This window comes from Nanorana parkeri, unplaced genomic scaffold, assembly GCF_000935625.1.
Source record: "Nanorana parkeri isolate BGI_ZX_2015 unplaced genomic scaffold, ASM93562v1 scaffold2227, whole genome shotgun sequence".
NCBI lineage: Eukaryota > Metazoa > Chordata > Amphibia > Anura > Dicroglossidae > Nanorana > Nanorana parkeri.
The window spans coordinates 155,351-175,429 of NW_017308495.1; the positions used below are offsets into that span (position 1 = coordinate 155,351).

The window sequence follows — 20,079 nt, forward strand, 5'->3', positions numbered from 1 at the left end:
AGAGAGAGAGAGAGAGAGAGAGAGAGAGAGAGAGAGAGAGAGAGAGACTGAGACTGAGACTGAGACTGTAGGGTGTATACAGGTGATATATAGGACGACCTGCCATGATTCAATCAGGCAATATGAAATACATTCAGAGAGACTAGAAGAGGTTTCTGCTGTGCCTTACCTTTAGAAAACCCCCAATGCTTTTGACCAAGTTTTATTAAATGTTTATCTATAATTTAAAATCTTATAGTAAAAGTAAAGAAGTATTATAAACTTATTAATTTAACAAGGTATTAACCAGAGCCAAAAACTTTGTACTCTTGCTTTGAAACGACCTTTCAGTGGCCAAGACAGATCTGTATACTTGAGGCACTATTTTCCATTATTGAGGCCCCTTGAATATAATGACTTGTTTGCAGAACATAAAACTTAAATGGTTGATCAGATTAGAACGAAATAAACTTGCACAGTCATTAGCTACATCAGGAAGGATTATGGTAATTAAACTTATTATGCCAAACTGAAGTCTGAGGCAATTCAACAGAGGATAAACAATAATTAAACCCTTAGAAACCCTACACTGTATATACTACCAAAACACCAAAAGAAAGGTGCATGCATGGGCAGGATTATCTGCACACTGGAACACTGCTTAAAGCTGACCATGTGCAGAATAGGCCGCCCAAAATTTGACTCAATAGTGGGCAGCTTTATATGCAGCAATTGTGAACTTTAATAGTGACTACTACATTTAACAGGTGAATAGTCTTGGTGGATGTGGACCTCCCCAAGTGTTTGTCAGCCATACACACATGCCAGAGACTGCAATGACATGTCCTATTCCAGCAGCCCTCTGAGATATTCCTGTCACATATTACATAAGGCTGCAGGAGCAGTGATCCACAGAGGCCTGTGAAAAGGTGGATAATGGCTGGCCATCATTGGGGCCTGGCAGCAGAACCCAAAAGAGACAGCTGGCTCCCCATGATGGGATCACAGCAGGGCAACGGTGGATTCAACAGGCAGGCGAGTGTTTTTTGGTGAGAGCCCAGCAGAGGGGTGTGCGTGCGTGCAGTTTGCTTTAAAGGAGAACTATGGGGTTAGGGCTTTTACCCATAGTTCTCCTTCGGGTAACAGGAGGACACAAACTAGCGTCCTCCCGTCACCCTAAGCTCAGTGTAGCTTGCGGTATACTGAGGTGTTGCAGCTGAAGCAGATCCCAACAATTATGTCTGGATCCGCACAGCTGCGTGAGTGACAGCTGGCTCTGCCTATCTAGAGGACTCGAGTATACAGCCTCTCTCTGCACCTGTGCTGGCCCTTTTTCAAAACCACCATTAATAAACCTAAGGTGCTTGCTGCTAATAACTCTTATAGTTTACTTAATGATAAACAGCAAATATGGAAAATGCAACTCTTAAAATATTTATTCTTCTCAATAATTATTTTTGATATACACCTAAATGAACACCACTCTCACAGACATGTCTGCAAACCTCCCCTCCTGCTCTTACAACTGAACCCGCATCCACACTACCGTAATCCTTACCATGGAAGGTGAACCTCTTTCTCTGCACATGCACCACCCTACTACAAATTACCCCCTGCACAACACCACCTTCCCCCAATTGCATCATACACACTCCCCTTCCTACTGTCACCCCTGCACTTGTATGCCCCTCCCTGCTCTCTCAACACCCCACCCGTATGCCCCCTTTCCCTGCTTTCTGTAGCATACCGGCATGTCACGAATCCATGGCATCTGTATATAACACACACATCCACTCACCCCCAGGTTGTCACCACCACTTGTATGCCCCTTCTCTCTGCTTTTACCAACATACCTGAATATCACCCTTACCCCTGTTACCTCCCCATCTGGCCCTTTCAACCCTTCATTCTCACCACTATGCCCGCCATCACACCAGCCCCTTTGTTCTTAGTACCACACTTACCACCACCCCAATCCACTACAGCATTATGGCCACATTCAGCAGTTTTGGAACGGGCACATTTTCTAGTTTTACTAAAAAAAAATTAAAAAAAAGAAGAAGAAGACCAGCATAGAAAATGATTGACTTCTAGAGTTTTATGTACAGACTAGAAACAAAATGAAATAAGATCCACATCCCTTTGGCAGTTACGGGAGAATATGCAGACAGGTTTTCCAGACATACTCAACAAATTCTTTTTAAATATCCCTTTTTTCCTGCTGCAAGCATTTCCTCAGTACAGTGTTTCATTTGGACATGAAATGAACACAGAATCCAGGCCCTGGTCACAAGTCTTATGCTGGGAGCTGAGCATTCGAGGAGACAACCTGCAGGCAGAAGTACTCTAAACACCATAACCACATCCATGGAACACAAGATAGAATCCATTTTGCTCGATCTAGTGTTTCAACAGCAGTAGACTGTTTTAAAATAAACACCAAGTTTTGCAAAGACGCTCTAAAAGCCAAGTTGAAAAATGATAAGACCTTATTATAAATGGCTTGAAGTGAAGCTGTGGTTTGAAGTTTCCCTCAGCCCTCCACAAGTCTTTTGGCATGGGTTTAAAAATACAATAACATCGCATGTCAAACGAATGTAAATGTTTAATAATTAACTCAAGTTATTACTTTGTACATTTTCTTTAGAAATAGTTTTGGAAAGAGTAAGAGCCAAATGACAGGACGACTTGATCAAAGTTCAAATGGTTTTGACCAGGCAAACAAAGCAGATCCCTTAGACATCGAAAATGTTACTCCTCTTTTCAATGAGGTGCAGAATAAATTATGGAAAAGGGAAAACTCCATTCATTGGACCTCACTTAAGATGATCTGAACTGTGGAATCTGTGCCCAAAAAAGCAAGTAAAGGAGTAACCTGTATTGCCTGTGATCTTAATGCAGCTGATCCTTTCATCATTCCTGATTTACTATTAGGGCTGCAACCAACTAATCAATAATGAGAATAGTTGTCAACTATTCTCATTATCGATTAGTTGGTTGGATCCCCTAGCTCTCTCCTCCATGCTGGGAGCAGGGCACAGGAAGCAGTGAGCGGGTGCAATAGCCAGCCTGCTATTGGCTATTGCAATTTGAAATGGCCAATAGCAGGCTGGCTATTGCACCATCCCACTACCTGTTGTATTTACATTCAGCTGCCGTCTGCAGAATCTTGCCACTGGAAGCTGTAGTTCCCTGGCCTAAAGCTATTCAAGGGTGATGTGCTTACAATCCAATTAAAATTATAATTGGCCTGACAAATTCATTTCAAATGGCACCCTAAACCAGTGTTTTTCAACCTTTTTTGTGCAAAGGCACACTTTTTTCATGAAAAAAATCACGAGGCACACCACCATTAGAAAAAGCACCTCCCACCCACAGTGTGATCACCTGTACTGGACCGCAATGTGGTGCGTTCCATTGTAATGCGTTTGCAAAAAATTGTGCATGCAGTTTTATTCTGAAGTAAACTTTGTAACACTGCATTTGTGTATTTTACATTAAATTAAGGATTGTATTTATTCCGTTTTTTTAAAATCCAATTAATCGAAAAAATACAAAAAATCGGCCAACTAATCTATTATGAAAATAATCATTAGTTGCAGCCCTGCAGATGTTCAGAAAGCATGCCTGCAGTTTCTCGAGTACAGTTTTCTTTAAGAAAGCTGCACATTAGTGACATCACCAAATCTCATTCCAGATCAGACTAGTAGTCAATGACAGCAGTGCCTTAGATCTCATACAGCAGATATACAGTTATGAGGCTCTGGGCAAAAAAGTGCCTAGGCACAGAAAGTACAGTGCTATTTTTAATGAAGAATTCAAGGCAAAAAAAAAAAAAAAGGGTAGATTTTTCAAGGTACGGCCTTGGAACAGTTTACAGTAATTAACAGATGTTATTTATAAAAAATACACTGTTCACATTTTGAGTTTGGGTACACTAAAATTAAAACTGCTTGAACCAGATTCTCTCTCATTCTATTAATGATTTTTTTCCCCAGCAAGACAGGAGGTAGTAGTTATGAACCAGAAACGCTGGCCATGGTTACTGCAGAAAGAACCAATGATAGATCAGAGGTGGGAGCATAAGTGAGTAGCTTAGTGGAGCACTTGCAAGCATCACAGAATGACTTAAGGTGCCCATACACTGCTCGATTCTCGTACGAGAATCGCGGGAAATCCGGCGATCGTACGAGAATCGAGCAGTGTGACCGCAACCGCTTCTACTGTACGGGAGCACGCTAGAAAACCAGCTGAAAATCGTACGACTTCCGGCTGGTGTGCTCGGGAGGCAAATGCCGAACGGGCCGGTGTGCGCACGCGCACACTGCCCGTTCAGCATTGCGGTCATCGGAAGCCCGCCCCTCAGGGGGGCGGGCTTGCGATGATCGAGAGTACGATCTGCCTGTCCAAGATGGGCAGATCGTACGTTTTTTTAAATCACTTTACAACCATCGCAAGACTAAGGTCTTGCGATGGTTTTACAGTGTATGGCCACCTTTAGCCTGAACAAACTTGATGTTGTACACAGCTATGATAGTCCACCTCTTTCAGGTGTTGGGGATGCTGTCAAAATTAGGGATTATTTTTTGAAGTTTATTATATAGTGCCAACAATTTACACTGTCCATTCATATCAGTCCCTGCCCTCAAGGACCTTACAAACTAAGGTCCCTATCCTACATACGAGGCCAATTTCAACAGGAGACAATTAACCTTTAAGCAAAATGGGAGGTTCCAAGAGTCTCACCGAAAACGAACGTTAAAAACCACAAAGGTCTTTAGTTGGGCACCTGCAGTAGAGGAGGAGTAAATACAGGTAACATGGCAAACCTTTTAGCACCTATGCAGGTTTTTCAAGCACTCACTGAGACCTGTGGCAGATGGAGCTGCTCATGGTGATTTCTCATGGTCTGCTGTGCCCTGTGTGATTTTAGGCAATCTGGAGCTGTGGATTGCAGAAATGAGGAGCCTCTGTGCATAATCCACATGTGGGACCCAATAGTCCCACAATACAGGATAGACTGCATGAAAGGAGGCCTCAAGAAAACAGCACCAATAGTAACGCTTCTGCTGCAATCAATGCTGCCAGCTGACCGTTGCGCCGTGCGCTCTCGCTGACCGCTGCGACGTGCGCTCTCGCTGACCGCTGCGACGTGCGCTCTCGCTGACCGCTGCGCTGTGCGTTATTTCTGCCTTACACCGCTGACCTTTCCACTGTGCGCTATTGCCAACTTCTGTACCGTGCATTATTTCTGCCTTACACTGCTGACTTTTGAACTGTGCTTTATTACTGACCTCTGGACTGTGCGTTACATTACTGACCACCTTACCGCTGACCTCTGGACTGTGCGTTACATTACTGAACTCTGTGTGTCATCCTGCTGACCTCTGTACATTTCTGCAGTGTGGGACCTAAAAGGAGGCTCAACTACGCTGCTGGAGGCTTCACCTTGTTACATGGAGGCAGCATTGATGACCCTCCCCCCAACACCCCCACCAGGAGAGGAAGCGAGCACCTGAATCAGATCAACTGTGCACTGTAAGTCCCTGTTTTTTCTGTGGAAAAAGTGCCCATGCACCTGACGATTATCGTACGATAATCGCGGATGATCCCGCAAAGTACGATAATCGGCAGGTGTAAGGGCAGCGTGTGGCCGCATATACTGTACGGTCGCACAACATTCGTCTTCCAAAAAACCTGCCAAAAATCATACAATTTTCGGCAGGTTTGTGGCATGCTCAGAAGACGAAAGCAGCACGGGCTGGTGTGCGCAAGCGCACACTGCCCGCTCAGCATGACAATCATCAGCAAGCCCTCCCCTCGGTGGGGAGGACTTGCAATGATCACAAGTACGATCTGCCTGTCCAAGATGGGCAGATCGTACAAAATTTTAATTACCTTACAACCATCGCACAACGAAAGTCGTGCGATGGTTGTAAGGTGTATGGCCAGCTTAACACTGCTGTCCTCTGCACTCAGAGTTACATTACTGACCTCTGTACTGCTGACCTTAGTACTATGCATCACACCGCTGGCCTCTGGATTCCGCGTTGTTACTGATCTCTGTACTCTATGTCACACCACTGACTTGGCGGAGTTAAGTCCGGGGCAGGGTAGGGGTTAGGTGGGGCAACTGGTGGCGAGTAACTTTTAAGGCCTGGCAAGTAGCTCAGGACTTGAAATTTTGAGCCCTGTACTACAGGATCATATACAAAGAATATACAAAATATATATAAAAAAAATAAAGCCCTCTAAATCCATTAACTCCTTTGGGTCTTAAAGCAAAAATGATACAAATAAATAGCCACAACTAAACTAAAAATATCCTGCATTACGCTCCAGCCTTGATCCTTCCTAAGGATGTAAGCCTGCATAACTTGCCACTGGAGACAAATTATCATTTCATGGCTAGACAATGTATAGACAAGCAAAGCGCTCATGCAATTCAGATCAATAAGCCTTAAGAGTTTTTTTTCTGCTTTTTTCATTCTCCGAGATAGAAATAAACACGCAAGAGTGCTAATGACCTTTTATAAAACAAATGGCAAGTAATAATTTACATGTGCATGAGCAGACCACACAAGTCCGGCTCCAACAACTAATAAACAATAACTAATGGACAAAACGTTGGAATAGTCCAAAGTGCATCTCTAATAAAACATGAAAAAGATTCACACCACTAATGACAATTACTCTTGAGAATTTATATAGGCTTTAACACTTAAAATCAATAACCACATGGGTTAGATTTACAATTTAAGGTCAAATGTTTTTTTCTTACAAAAATAAAGAATGATGAAAAAGTAAAACAGTAAAGAAAGATCAAAAGAGACAAAGTGTTTCGAGTCAAAAGAAAACCTCACAAAGCATGAGCACGTGGCATGGAATTCTAGCACAGGACTTGTCTTCACATGTGTGTATGCTTTTTTTTTTTTTCTTACATTTATTGCTTGAGCAGTCACAAAGGAGTCTGAGGTCTGGCAAGAGTACTGAATCAGCCCTTTCTTCAACAGTTGTTTTTTAGTGCCTCGTCTAGTGCTGGGTTTCTCACTCCTCTTTTCTAAGTACTCCATTGATACAAGACTTGACCACACAGAAGGTGGCCATAAACAATCTGAACCATAGCTCAGTCGACCATCAGGCTATTTAAGGTTATCCTAGGGGGCAGTAATGAGTGCTTTAGAATGTCGGAAGCACTCATAATTGCTCACAGATGAGAAGAGTGACAAAAGGTTTTAAATATGTGTGTGCAGCTTCAAGGCTTGTTCACACCATCTTTGGACCGGTGCATTTCTTATCTGCAGCAAAAACCCATACCTAGTAATTCCAATGGCTTTAAATGAGGATAGTACACACCACTGAGTTCAGTTCCAGAGTGCAGCATGCTTTTATTTGCACCGGAACCCAAAAAACGCATCAATACATACTTAAATCCAACAAAAGCAATTATAAAAATGCACCAGAACTCGTAAAAATGAGTCAAAACGCACATAAAACCATATACAGAAAAACACAGCCAGAACAGGTCTGGAGATGGTGTAAAGAACCCCTCGAACTAGATGGATCGCACGGGACTCAGTGGTGGGTCACCGCACTAGAGGACAGGCAGATGGATGTCTGTTAGTTTATGCCCAGCTTTAGGCTGAACATTGGTCAAGAAAAATGGTTTCAGATATTTGCAGATATTAGCCACAAGCCTGCTCACTGAAGTTAAAAAAAAAAACGAGAAAAAAAAAAAAAAAACTCAATGATTTTAGCAAATTCTAAAAGTAATGCACTTACACAATACTGGAGTTAAAAAGTGTCTGTTACACTACAGAGAGTCCAGAGAGTTGGTATTTACAGTACTCTGCAGTAGGACTCCATGTACAGGGTTCTGTGATGGGAGAGCACACACTATGGTCTATCCCAACACCAGTTCAGAAGATGGTCTGGGGAGCTAGCGTTATCCAATAACCAAGCACTGCCTCTGTCTCATTGCCACTTGTACAGGGATGTCTTCAAGTTCTCTCCATGTTGTAGGAGTTGAGCGCTGCTAGGCGACGTGTTTCCGAAGAGTGTCCTCCTTTCTCAATCTTTTTAATAGTCTCTTTGGATCTGCTCCCTATCCTTTACATCGGGCTGCAAGAAGAGTGCTTTACAAGTTACCAGACACAATTTAAATGGGACTAGGATTCACAAGCCCCCTGACCTTTGAGACCTGGTGCAACTTTTCCTTTTTAACCCAGATGATAAATATTCTCTTAAAAATCTATATTTCCGACAGGGGTATCTTTTCTAACCTTTTTTTCCCAAATATCCTCTTCTACCACAAGTTACAAGTCCACCCAAGAAGCACAACTATATGGGCATTTTGGTTAAGTTCTCAATATATGGGTCACAGCAATCGCACACAATATAGACAGCTAAATAAGCAAGATGAGTAGTCTGTGTGCTACATAGCGCTCCGTCTCAAGAGTGAAAAGATGTGTTCTGAATGAAACTGGCTGCAGCAGTTGGGTTTTACACACTAGTGGAGAAATTGACCAATGTAGACTGCTTGTTTCAAAAGATGGTAGCAATGCCGGTAGCAGCCAGACAAATGGGAACCTAGCCTCTAACTCACCAAAATCAATCACAAGCTTTGTCACATGTTCCTTCGCACAAATGACCCAACCCGACCCGTTGCTCTATCCTTAAAGTGTATTTGCACTTTTGCAGCCAAATTAAGATAACGCCTACTTTATATTTGTTACATGTTCTTATTCATATAGCACAAAAATATCTGCTTACATTTTAAGGTGCTTTACACTTGATAAAAATTGCTACCTAGCTTCCCCCACATTGTAGTAAACCAGATTGGAACACTGGCTGTCCAAACAAAGGGTTAAAGACTTAGAAGCATTGTATGTTAAATAGATGGAACTCTGTTTGTCCCTTAGTTTGACCCTCTAATGCTCAGAGCAGCCTGGAATCTGCACAAAGGCCTTCATCAAAGAAAACGTATGAAAAAGGTAAGAAATAATGTTTTCACATTTTTAGGTATGCTATGTGAATGGGAACACATAACTAACATAGTTCGGCATTTTCAAATTTGACTGGAAAAGAGGTACTATACTTTACACAGAGCCAATCAATAATTTTATATGTGTAAAGTGTATAAAAATATAAATAACCATAGCAAATAAACTGACTGCATTTTAGAACATAGTAGTTCAGCTCACAAGATAGTTCAGTTTGGCAAGGTCAGCCAATGGGCGTCTAACATATAGGGTAACTTCCACACTTTGAATTTAAGTCAAGTGTTACAGTTAGCCACTAGGACTTTAATACAGAAATAAATAAGTACATTCAGTTTGGCTTTGACAATATTTTCTGTACTTTACCATGTTAAACTAATATGAAACATGTCTGTGAGGCAACAACAAATTAAAAATGTGAGTTTGAAAGAACTTTCAAACGTCAAGGAAAAAGTGCGTGTGAAACTAATTATTATTTTCTTTTTGTGTGTCACAGGTGAAGTACAAGACTAAGAAAATAAACTATATTTTAAAAATGAACAACTGTGCATTTATGTCTGTCGAGGTGATAAAGCGAACTTTCCTTTGGGTCTGATTTACTTGGCGCCATTGGAAAAACGCTTTATTTTTTTAGTATAAGTTTGAAATGAGACGCTGTGGGACCCCTTCACCAAGTGCCATTGAAAACAGATGACTGGCACAGTAACAGCCCTGGAAACCAAAAGACATCCCCAAAAACATTACTGATATAGGCAGAACTCAGCAGTTATATGAAAGAATTTATAATGTAAACTCTAGTGCCTAGTGAGGATCATCTATAGGGACTGTGTGTAAAGCCTTCTAACCACCTATGATGCCATCTTTTCAGATGTCTCAGCAGCATGATAAGGACCTGTGGACTTAGACATATGGCAGCTTATACTACCCCTGCACGGGTGCGGAATTCCTATCACCCAATGCCAGGACATACAGACTCAGGCGCCGGGCACGTAGTTTTTTTTTCTCTCTACATTTAGCCCCGCTAGTTCAAAATGTAAAGCGGGGGAAGCTGGTGCTTGTTTTTGTACAAGTGATCCGCCCGGATCAGGAAGTGATAAAAAGGTAAATAAAAAAAATATACAAATTAAAAACCAACCCCACCCGCCGCCGCACTTTCCCAAGTAATTTGGGAAAATGGAATTACCCACTTAACTCTGACCCCCAAACCCCCCTCCATACAGGAGGTCCTTCCCCTCCCGTATGGGTGTATTAGTACTATCTCTACCCCACATTGCTGTCCAGTGCAGCCCTGCGCTATGGATTTTGAATTTCACTTGCAAATTGTGAGCGCACGGTCAGTGCAGTCAGGTGACCGCTCTGACCAATGGGAAGCACTTCTTCAGGTTAAATACAGTTTTGGTTAAAATTATTTTTTATATCAGGACAAGTAGATTGTCATGAGGGACAAGAAGATTGGGCCCCCGCTTTAGTCCTACAAGTAGTTTATTTAAAACTTTCCACATCCCTGTAATTTATTACAATATACCTCAGGGCCAAACTAGTTACAATCTGTTTATACAAGTTCAGTACAATCACCTCTAGCTTTATAAAAGGTAAGGTAGTGACGAAGCCCAACTAAAAACACATCAAATGTATATTTAGTCTGATGGGCCATCTCACTGCATAGCATCTAAAAAGTTAAAAGCAAGCCTATTACAATCCTGTATTTTACATTCCACTGGACACTACAGCTGTCATAGTTGGCACTACAGCCTAAAGGACACTTGGAAAGACTCTACAACAGATGCTTTCAACATTACCAAAATAAAAATGGTGACTAGCACCTTGAACTTGACACACCACTAGAATTCTGAGTTCATATACCTTCAGGCACCCCATCAGTCCTTTTTGTATTCAGTTCTTAGTAGGTTTCTTCTGGGTACTCTTATGGTTATATAAATGATTATGCATACTTTGTAAAGCACTGCGCAGTTTAAGTAGAACAGTATTTGAATTCCAATAAAGGTTTCAAATCAAGTACAGGCCAAGATTTAAAAAAAAAAAACAATATTCTTCCATTACATTATGAATAAGCAACGGTTTCATGATGGGATCCGTAAATCAAATTGGGTACACACCACTAAATAGAAACAATACATTAATAGGGAAGCCTCTTGATCATGGTAGACATCCAAACTTGGCCAGTAGGGCTTGATAGATCTATCCCCTTTAAGGACCAGTTCACACCATAAACAATGCGTTTTAGAGCGGTCACCTGTGCCTGCATTTTTTTAGATTGCACTGGACCAGAACGCAGGCACTGATGTGCCACGCATTCTGGTGCCGGCGATCGCACTGCGGCCGGGGGTGGGGCTGCAGTGACATTGAATACACCGCCATGTCCCCTCCGGCGAGGAAGCTGGCGGGGATGCGATACAGTGCGTTCCAGCAGCTGACTGCTCTGGAACGCATAGTTTATGGCATGAACCACCCCGAAAAGTGACGGCCTTACAAAAAAAGAATTATCATCTTAAAACTTTGTGCTAGCTGCTAGACTACTTAAGATGAGAGGCATAAAGACATTCGAAGGTCTACTGGGATAGCTGTAGGAAGTAGAATGATTATATCCCTCCAAAGTAGAAATTGGAAGTCCTCACAACAGCATTTCTGTACTTTTTTTGCTGCAGCATTTTAAAGCGATAAAACATTGTGAAATGTGTGTGCTGGGACATACACTTTAAGCTACACTACAAAGGTCCAGAGGTCTTATCACTTAAGTTGTATGCTCCATGTTAAAACTAGGAAGATCAAATAGCACAAATGGCAGGGCGTTTCTGATTAGCCTTCTGTCTCCAGGTCAACACTTTTTTCTGTACATCAACTTAGTTTATATTTTTTACTACAAACTCATACACATTATTTCTACTGCTTATTGACACATCTGTATGTAAACACAACACTAATATCCCCGGCTTTGTCTTTTGCTAGTACAATATAAAGACCAAGTAGATTAAAGCTTAATGCTAGGAAGATAATCAATACATTATTATATAATTAAAGCCCAATTAAATGTAATTTAAAGCAGCTAAACATTCCAGATGCATTAAAACAAACTAAGATTAAAGTCTTAGAGTTTGTTTTCTTTGGAAGTATGCTTGCTGTAGAGAAGGACCCTTGTGCTAGTTGTGAAGCAGCAATCCCTCTGCAGGGGTCTGACAGATCCCCAGCTGTGTATGACATATTGCTCTGCAATTAGCAAAGCTTGTGCCCCCTGCTGACTGGAGATATATGTAGAGACATACAGAGGGCAAGGAGCTCATGCTGAAAGGAGACTTTTGATGCACCTGGGAAGTATTTAGCTCATCTCAAGTGGAGGTTCAGTTGGCCTTTAAATGTATAGTCTTGATATAAGTGTAAGTACATAAATCTCACTTGGTATCAACTTCTTGCAAACCCCTGTGAAGCAGAGCTTAGACTAAGAGACAGAAGCAGCACAAGGAGCCAATCAGCTGTGTTGCAGTGTTGGTGTGCCAACAAGAGACATGTTGATAGGAGTAAAAAAGCAAAGTGACAGAGGCGCTTATCAGTATTCTTTTTATTTCCTGTTACTATCCAATTTACAGGCTGGGGAAGGGACAAAATTGGTCAGTGTTACTTAACTGCAGTAGAAATAAATCGAAGTTCTTGGCATGTCAGGCAGGTGTGTGGCAGAGCTGTGTAAATGTAATTACAGGGTAGACAAAAACCAATTGCTTTGCCGGGTGGAACAGCTCTCACATGTGTGTTCCAGCCATGCATTTAGGGGTTTAATTGAAGTAATTGAGGGGGTTTAATTGAAGTTTTGCTTTAAAGGAGAACTATGGGGTAAGTGTTTTTCCCCATAGTTCTCCTAAGGGTCACGGGAGGACACAAACTAGCGTTCTCCTGTCACCCGTGAGCGACAGTCACGGCTCTCTGCAGGGACATGATCGAGAAGTGAGCGAACGACGGTATGTATTCACTCACTTCCTGATCTATTGAGCCGACGTGTGACAGTTTCATTGTCACACATCGGCTCGAACTATGAGGATGAGTGAAAATCACGCACCTCCTAGTTCTCCTTTAAGCGTACTTCTCTGGATCTGAATGATCCAGAATTTACAAGTTATGCCAACTTGTGTTAATATGTTTCAGCCAATTGTATAAATGATTTATGGTTACAAATTCACTTACAATGTAATTGACTGATGCAGTGAACTGTCATGAAGAACAATTAAACAAAATGAAAAAAGTGGGACTTGATTCATCGTGTGGATTTGGTGTTCTACAACCATACAGCAAGCTTTTAAAATGATAAAACTGCAAGGATCAGGCACTACTTTTTATGAATGTTTCATATGTTGTGTAGACTTATTATTGTGCCAATGTAAAACTTTGCATGAACATCACCTGCAGTACTAAATTCTGGTTGTATAGTTCCAGTTTGAGAGTCTTGTAGAGATACAGATGCATGTAATAAGAAAGAACATGCAACTTCTGTAATGAGGACACATCTAAGGCTTAAAGAGACCCTGTAAAAGGCACTGGAATGCGCACTTGCAGTGTTTTTTCATTCGCATAAAACGTTTAAACTTGCCAATGTGCCTTTGAACCCGACTAGTCAATCACTTTGCACAGTTTCCTCCCATCCATAAACATCATAGCCCACTCCTCTTTTGGGAGTGTCTAATTACTGTATGTGGTGGTCCCATGTCCCTACCTTCACCTCCCTAGGAGTGAAGGTGAATACTATATAAAATGTCACTTGAGTCTGTTGGGACTTCTCACATCACAATCACGATGGTGGCTCCCAGCCGCAGTCTCAAGGCTTTTGGATGTGTTCACAGGTAAACATGCCTAATATACATTTAATGCAGATATAATGTAATTGGAATATTTTACTTGAAATAGTCTGGTAACAGGGTTTCTTTAAACGATAACGGACTGTCACGGCCCAAGGCAATGGTTACATCCCCCTGCTGGTTTCTTCATACTGATGCTCCAGCATGACCAATAGAATTACAGACACATCACTCAACCCCGCTCACTGCGCACACAGGAGTTACACTGTGCCTATTACCCAGTTGAAATGAGCCCAGGATGTACATTTGCTACACACTTTTAATAATTGTTTGGAGAAGCCAAAAAGACATGCAGAGTTCCTGTTGCTAAGAATCTCCATCGCCTAGCAAATGTCTAAATCACTACTAAGGGTACCTGTACACTGAACCAAACTGTCATACTATATATAAATAGTTTTGGAGCAGCATACAAAGCTCTGAGGCCTCCATTTTTAATGTTCGGTGAATACCGCTAACCCTGGACACCGCACTGTTTACTCCACAGTGTGCCTATATTTTAAAACTCATTTTTTAAATTCGGGCTGCAATGTGTCCCAAATGTACACTGCATACAACTGCACTTGGTGGGGTCATGTGACCATGCTCTCTTCCTCTCTGCTCGTTTCCCCTCCATTTATTAATTTGAATTGGACTCTGCTTGCTTTACACATGTGCAGCATACTGCTTATTTACATATTTTTTAAACTCATTGCTATGCTATATAAATGTGCCAGGCTTTTTGTTCTTTTTCAGGCAGTGGTATAGATGGGATGGGGTAAGGCCATACTGATGCTTTACAAAGGGATCCCAAAGAGTGTATGAAGTAAAAAAAAAAGGCTTCAACAGATCTCCACAGAACCGCTGGAACCCTGCATGGACATGTGATATTTTTGGCCCATTTGTCATTGCTTCTTCCTGAACTCATAAAGCAGTAACGTGTTACCTAAATAGATACATGTAAAAAAGCTGTATACTCAATGTTCATGCCTGTCTACAGAGAAATCAGTCAAAAAGTGAGACCATTCTTAAAAAGAAAGCTTAGTGTATTTCTATTTTGATCCAGGGCAGTGTTTAAAGTCATTTTTGATGCAACTATTACATGTTTGCATTCATGTTCTTCCTAATTTGTAGTGTTGTAGAGTAGCCACTACTGCAGGCTATAATAGACCCTCAATTGAGTCTGCCTGCCATTGCCTACAATGGTTAAGACAAAATGTCAGCCATTCAGCACACTGTTTCCATTGTGCTGGCCTAATGACAGATTTTCATCGTGAGAAAGAGCAGTAAGGCACGACCACTGTGTAGTACTGCAAAGAACAAGATGTACATAGAAATAAGGTTTGTGTAGAAACAAGTTGATGTATTTTACATTTAACATCTAACAAACTGTCCTTTGCTATAAAGAGATGGCCCAGATCCATAATAGAACAAAAGTAACACTAGTGATCAGTCTCCAGACAGTAAAGATTAGATATCCAAGTAATATGAAATAGCTTGTCACCAACCTTGAGTATGAACTCCAAGAAGGATGCAGCCCAACACAGCCGCAACCACATGCTTCATCACTGTCCTCTTTTTTAATGGCAGCATTTTTCCAGGAGCAGGGAGGATGGTATTTGGAGATATGCAGATACTTTTCACAAATAAAAAGGCAATTATCTTCTTCTTTGGTTAAAACTTTTACTGTAAAAAATAAAAATAAAAAACACATTTAATATATTTAACAGAATTCTTATATTCAAACGGACACAGTTTTATTATAAAAGTAGCTTTTTATGGATCTTTGTTGAAAATCCAAACACAGTTAAAAGGAGAACTATGGGGTTAAGGCTTTTCCCCATAGTTCTCCTTAGAGTAACTGGAGGACACAAACTAGCGTCCTCCCGTCACCCTAAGCTCAGTATACCGCAAGCTACAGCTCGCGGTATAGCGAGACGCCGCAGCTGAAGCGGATCCCGACAATTATGTCTGGATCCGCCCAGCTGCGTGAGTGACAGCTGGCTCTGCCTATCTAGAGGCAGAGCCAGCTGTACCAGCCCCCTCCCCCGTCCGTTCCGCCAGTCAGCGCTGGAGGATCGGAGCGTGGAGGGGGGAATCCAGCCCCTCCCCTGTCACGGCAGAGAGCTGTGACAGGATCGAGAGGTGAGCGAACGCCGGTATGTGTTCCCTCACTTCCCGATCTACTGAGCCGGCCTGTGACAGTCTCATTGTCACAGGTCGGCTAGAACTAGGAGGTGAGTAAAAAGCACTCACCTCATAGTTCTCCTTTAAAGTATATCTAAACTCGTGAACAAAAATGTAATAAGCTGCAGTTCACGGGTCCTTAAATGTAATAGACGAACTTGATGGACATGTGTCTTTATACAACCTCAAATACTATGTAACTATGCAATAGCTGCATTAATTTTCTTTTTTTCAGGCCAAGTACATTTATTGTCAACGCCGACAAATATCTGTTGGCCTTGTTAAAAATCTTGTTTCCTTTTAACATGCCATGGACTGAAATGAACAGTCAAACAATGTTATTAGCTTCCTCAGCTATTCACTGTGAACTACAAAGCAACACCCCTTTATGATGTAGAATTATGAAGTTTGTAGTCCAAATCAGGGGTGAGCAGCTTCAGGTAACAACACTGCTCCTGCATAGAACCGAGGACAGAAAATAGGTTATTGGCAGAATCACCTGGTAAAAAAGAAAAGGAAGACTAAACAGGAAATCTATGCAGCCACCACATCCAATGCCTGGAAAGCTGCTTTAGCCATGTGTGTGCGTATCCACATTCTATGGCAGAAACATTTCTTACACAATTGGTATTTTTTTATGAATGCGAGTCCTGCCATATGATCAATTTGCTGTTAAAATCAGACTGGTAATCACTAAAAGGAAGAGACAGTAGTGGTATTGGAGTCTAATTATTCCATTTTATTTTTTTACACTGATTAATGTAGAAAGCATAATTAGACCTCAAAGAGCTGCTGGTGCAACTCACACACCTCAACAGTTAATGTGGACAAAGGAGATTTGTGTTGAGATGAATGGAAAGCAAGTTTTGGCTTTCATTGGCCTCTTGTTTCGGTGAGCTTGACCTGCATGACCCTGTCAGCCTGGCGCTATTCCTGAATTGAAAAATTTGTATTTGTTCAAGGATGTGCCTCAATTACTGTTGGTGGCTGCTTCCACCATAAATAACTCAATCTGTCTGTTCATCAGAACCCTAGAACTTTTCTTTTTAATTGGGACTCTGTAGCTATTTAACACAGAGGCAAATTAGGAGTGGAGCAAAGAGATGCCTGTCACTTCCAATTTTGCTGGGTATGGGGCACACAGCCTTCGACCTGTGGCCTACTTTTCACACATCTGTGACTTCTCTGTAATTAGGAAACAAAGAGTGTTCATCACCACAAGGGAAAGGAGACAGGCTAGCAACAGGAGGGAAGACTGCAAGACGGTCATGTGCTGCTGGACGAGGCTGTACACACGGATACAACCAACTTAGCACCCACACAGCAAAATAAATATATATTTCATTTCCTAATTAAAATAACAGCACTAGCATATAAGGACTACAAGGTTAGTGGAAATGTAGAAAATGCAAGCAGCAATTCTTGCACACATTTAAGGGCCAGTTTACACCATAAAACAGTGCGTTCCAGAGAGGTTGGCCTTGGGAAAGCACTGTATCGCATTCCGTCCTGCTTCCTGAATTCAGGGGCGGGAGGGGGTGGTGTGTTGAAGTCAATGGCACTGCAGCCACGCCCGCAGTGTGATTCCCCGCATTAGAACGCGTGGCACATCAGTGCCTCCGTTCTGGTCCAGTGCAATCTCTGCACTTCTCAGCATTTCTCTGTGCGGCTGTGTAAATCTCCATGTGTATCCCTGTGCCAGCAGCGCATCTTCATCTGTGCACCACCATATCTCCAAGTGTCCCTCTGCGTGCCTGTGGAGGTGTCCACAGTTTTTTCATTGAGCCGTGATCCTCCACCTGTGCCCAGATCTTGCTGCCAGAGACTCTGCACAGTACTGTACATACTGTTGTATTCAGCCACTTGCAGTTGTCTAGCGTTTCCCTGTGGTGACGGTGTTATTTTAATCATGTGACCGACCCCAAAAGGGCACCATTTTGAAACGGCACAAGCCGAGTGCTAGCTGTACTGATATATATTGGGGGGAAAAAAATATGAAAACCTGGAATTTTTACAGGGGTGTGTGTAGACTTTTTAAATCCACCTTTTCACTGCCAAAGGATTTTTAATTCTAATCAGCTAATCTTGTAATCTGAGCAAATCTGCTGGAAAGCACGGCCAGGCCCTAAACATTTAAACAAGCCACACACATAGGTGGCTCTTTGTTCAAGTGACAATGCTGGAATATTGTCAGGAGATCAGTGCTTGCAGCCAACTAACTGAGCCCTGACCAGCAGTAAAAGCTGACAAAGGGCTCTTATCCTCGCCCAATCTATCCAAAACTATATGGCTATAAATACATACTGTTATGGATTCTTGACAAGCCCTATTTTTACCTGCTCTGGATTGCACTAAAAACACCCATTATAAACAAAAAAAATTTTCCTACCAAAAACGGCCCAGAACGCATCAAAACCCACTGCACTGTGTGTGCAGAAACTCATGCAGATCTGGTCTGCATTTGGTGTAAACAAGGCCTTAGTAAAATGTGGTGGTGCTCCCATCAGGGGTGAAAGCTAGGCACATAGTGGTGGGGGTTCTGGAAACATTTCATGCCTGATCCTGAAATACGACAAAGCTGTAATAATAGCCATGAAAACTTTTCTTTGTCATCATCTGTAATATGCTAAACTCATTCCTGTTCAACAATTGCTTCACTTGTAAGGAAATTCCATGGTGGTCTAGATACAAAACATTCAGTTAGCTTCCTTTTTGTGTATGTCATGCATTCATTTCAGAAACATGACAACATCCTTCCTTGTCCAAACACCATAAACACAGCAAACGGTGTCTTTGTTTACACTTGAGATTGAATGCCCCAAGGCAGGATGTGCTAGTGGCAGCCATCACATTACTGCAACAACAGGTAAAGCTCGGTACACACGCAGCCAATGTGATCAACAAAGTTGATCATTAGATTGAAAAGAAATGTAGGCTTTGGTAAAAACTGCGTCCCAAAATGTTAACCTGCCATTACACTTAATGTTGATGGATTACTGAAGACATCACACTTCCATCCATACAACTGCCCTAAAGCTGGCCATACACGGTTATATGTTTTCCCTTTCGACCTGCAGGCTGAGCGAAACAAAATACATCATGGATTCCTCCATGCAGCAGCATGGATAGACAAATTCTGGCCAGCGTTAGTCCTCAGCAAATGTAATGCAGTGCAAGCCAACTTAGTAACACAAAGAGCAGTTCCATCCATATGGAAATCACAGATAAGGGGATACAATACAGCAATCGATCTCTCACACAATCTGATCCTCCCCCCTTCCCCTCAAAGGCATATCATTTAAACAGAGCACTCTATTAACTTGTAATCTAAATTGAGCTTGGGGGAGTGGGAGCTGGTGGAGATTTATCAGCAGGGGAACAACAATGTTTACGACAGGTTTTCTAATCAATCACACCCGTTCTAGGTGTTGGCCTACCGCTGTCCATACACTGGCCATACAGAATTCAAAGGAATCAGGCAAAATTCTAACTGTGGGTGGCCCTGCCAGCACCAACTGCTCAACAAAATTTGACTGAGAAATCAAGGAGATGGGCAGGAAATTGTTGGCTGTACAGTGACTGCAGCCAATCGGCTGCAGTCACTCTTCTGGTATTCTGACAGCAGAGGGCTCCATTTGTCTGAATACAATAGCTAGTGGGGAACATCCTTCCAACTACGCCATCAAAAGAGAACTATGGGGTAAGTGTTTTTCCCTATAGTTCTCGTAAGGGCCCCATAAACTAGCGTCCTCCCTTGATCCAAAGCTCAGTTCGCTCAGAACTAGCCTCTCCATTAAAAGATTTCCCATCTTTTTAAGATGTTATTTCACTTTTAAAGATAGCACTCACCTAGACGAATAGAAGGGTAAGATCTCCCTAAAGGTGTCCATACACTGCACGATTATCGTACGATAATCGTATGCGATCGGGTTTTCGTACGATAATCGAGCAGTGTGAACGGAGACGTGCGACCGTTTCTACTGTACGGTCGCACGTCTGTCGAACCAGCATGTTCGAAAACCAGCCGGGAATCGTACGCTTCTCGGCTGGTTAGAACGGTGCTCGGAAGATAAATGCTG

General features: G+C 42.1%; 1 protein-coding gene across 1 annotated transcript in view; it reads right to left on the reverse strand.

Annotated features, from left to right (window-relative positions):
• The window catches only part of BMPR1A (bone morphogenetic protein receptor type 1A), a 38,916-nt gene extending 23,427 nt beyond the window's left edge, over window positions 1–15,489 (reverse strand). The window contains exon 1 of the mRNA XM_018573075.1: window positions 15,322–15,489. Coding sequence (XP_018428577.1) covers window positions 15,322–15,406 — 85 coding nt within the window. The 5' untranslated portion in view covers window positions 15,407–15,489. The remainder of the gene's footprint in view (window positions 1–15,321) is intronic.
• Between the last annotated feature and the right edge of the window lie 4,590 nt (window positions 15,490–20,079).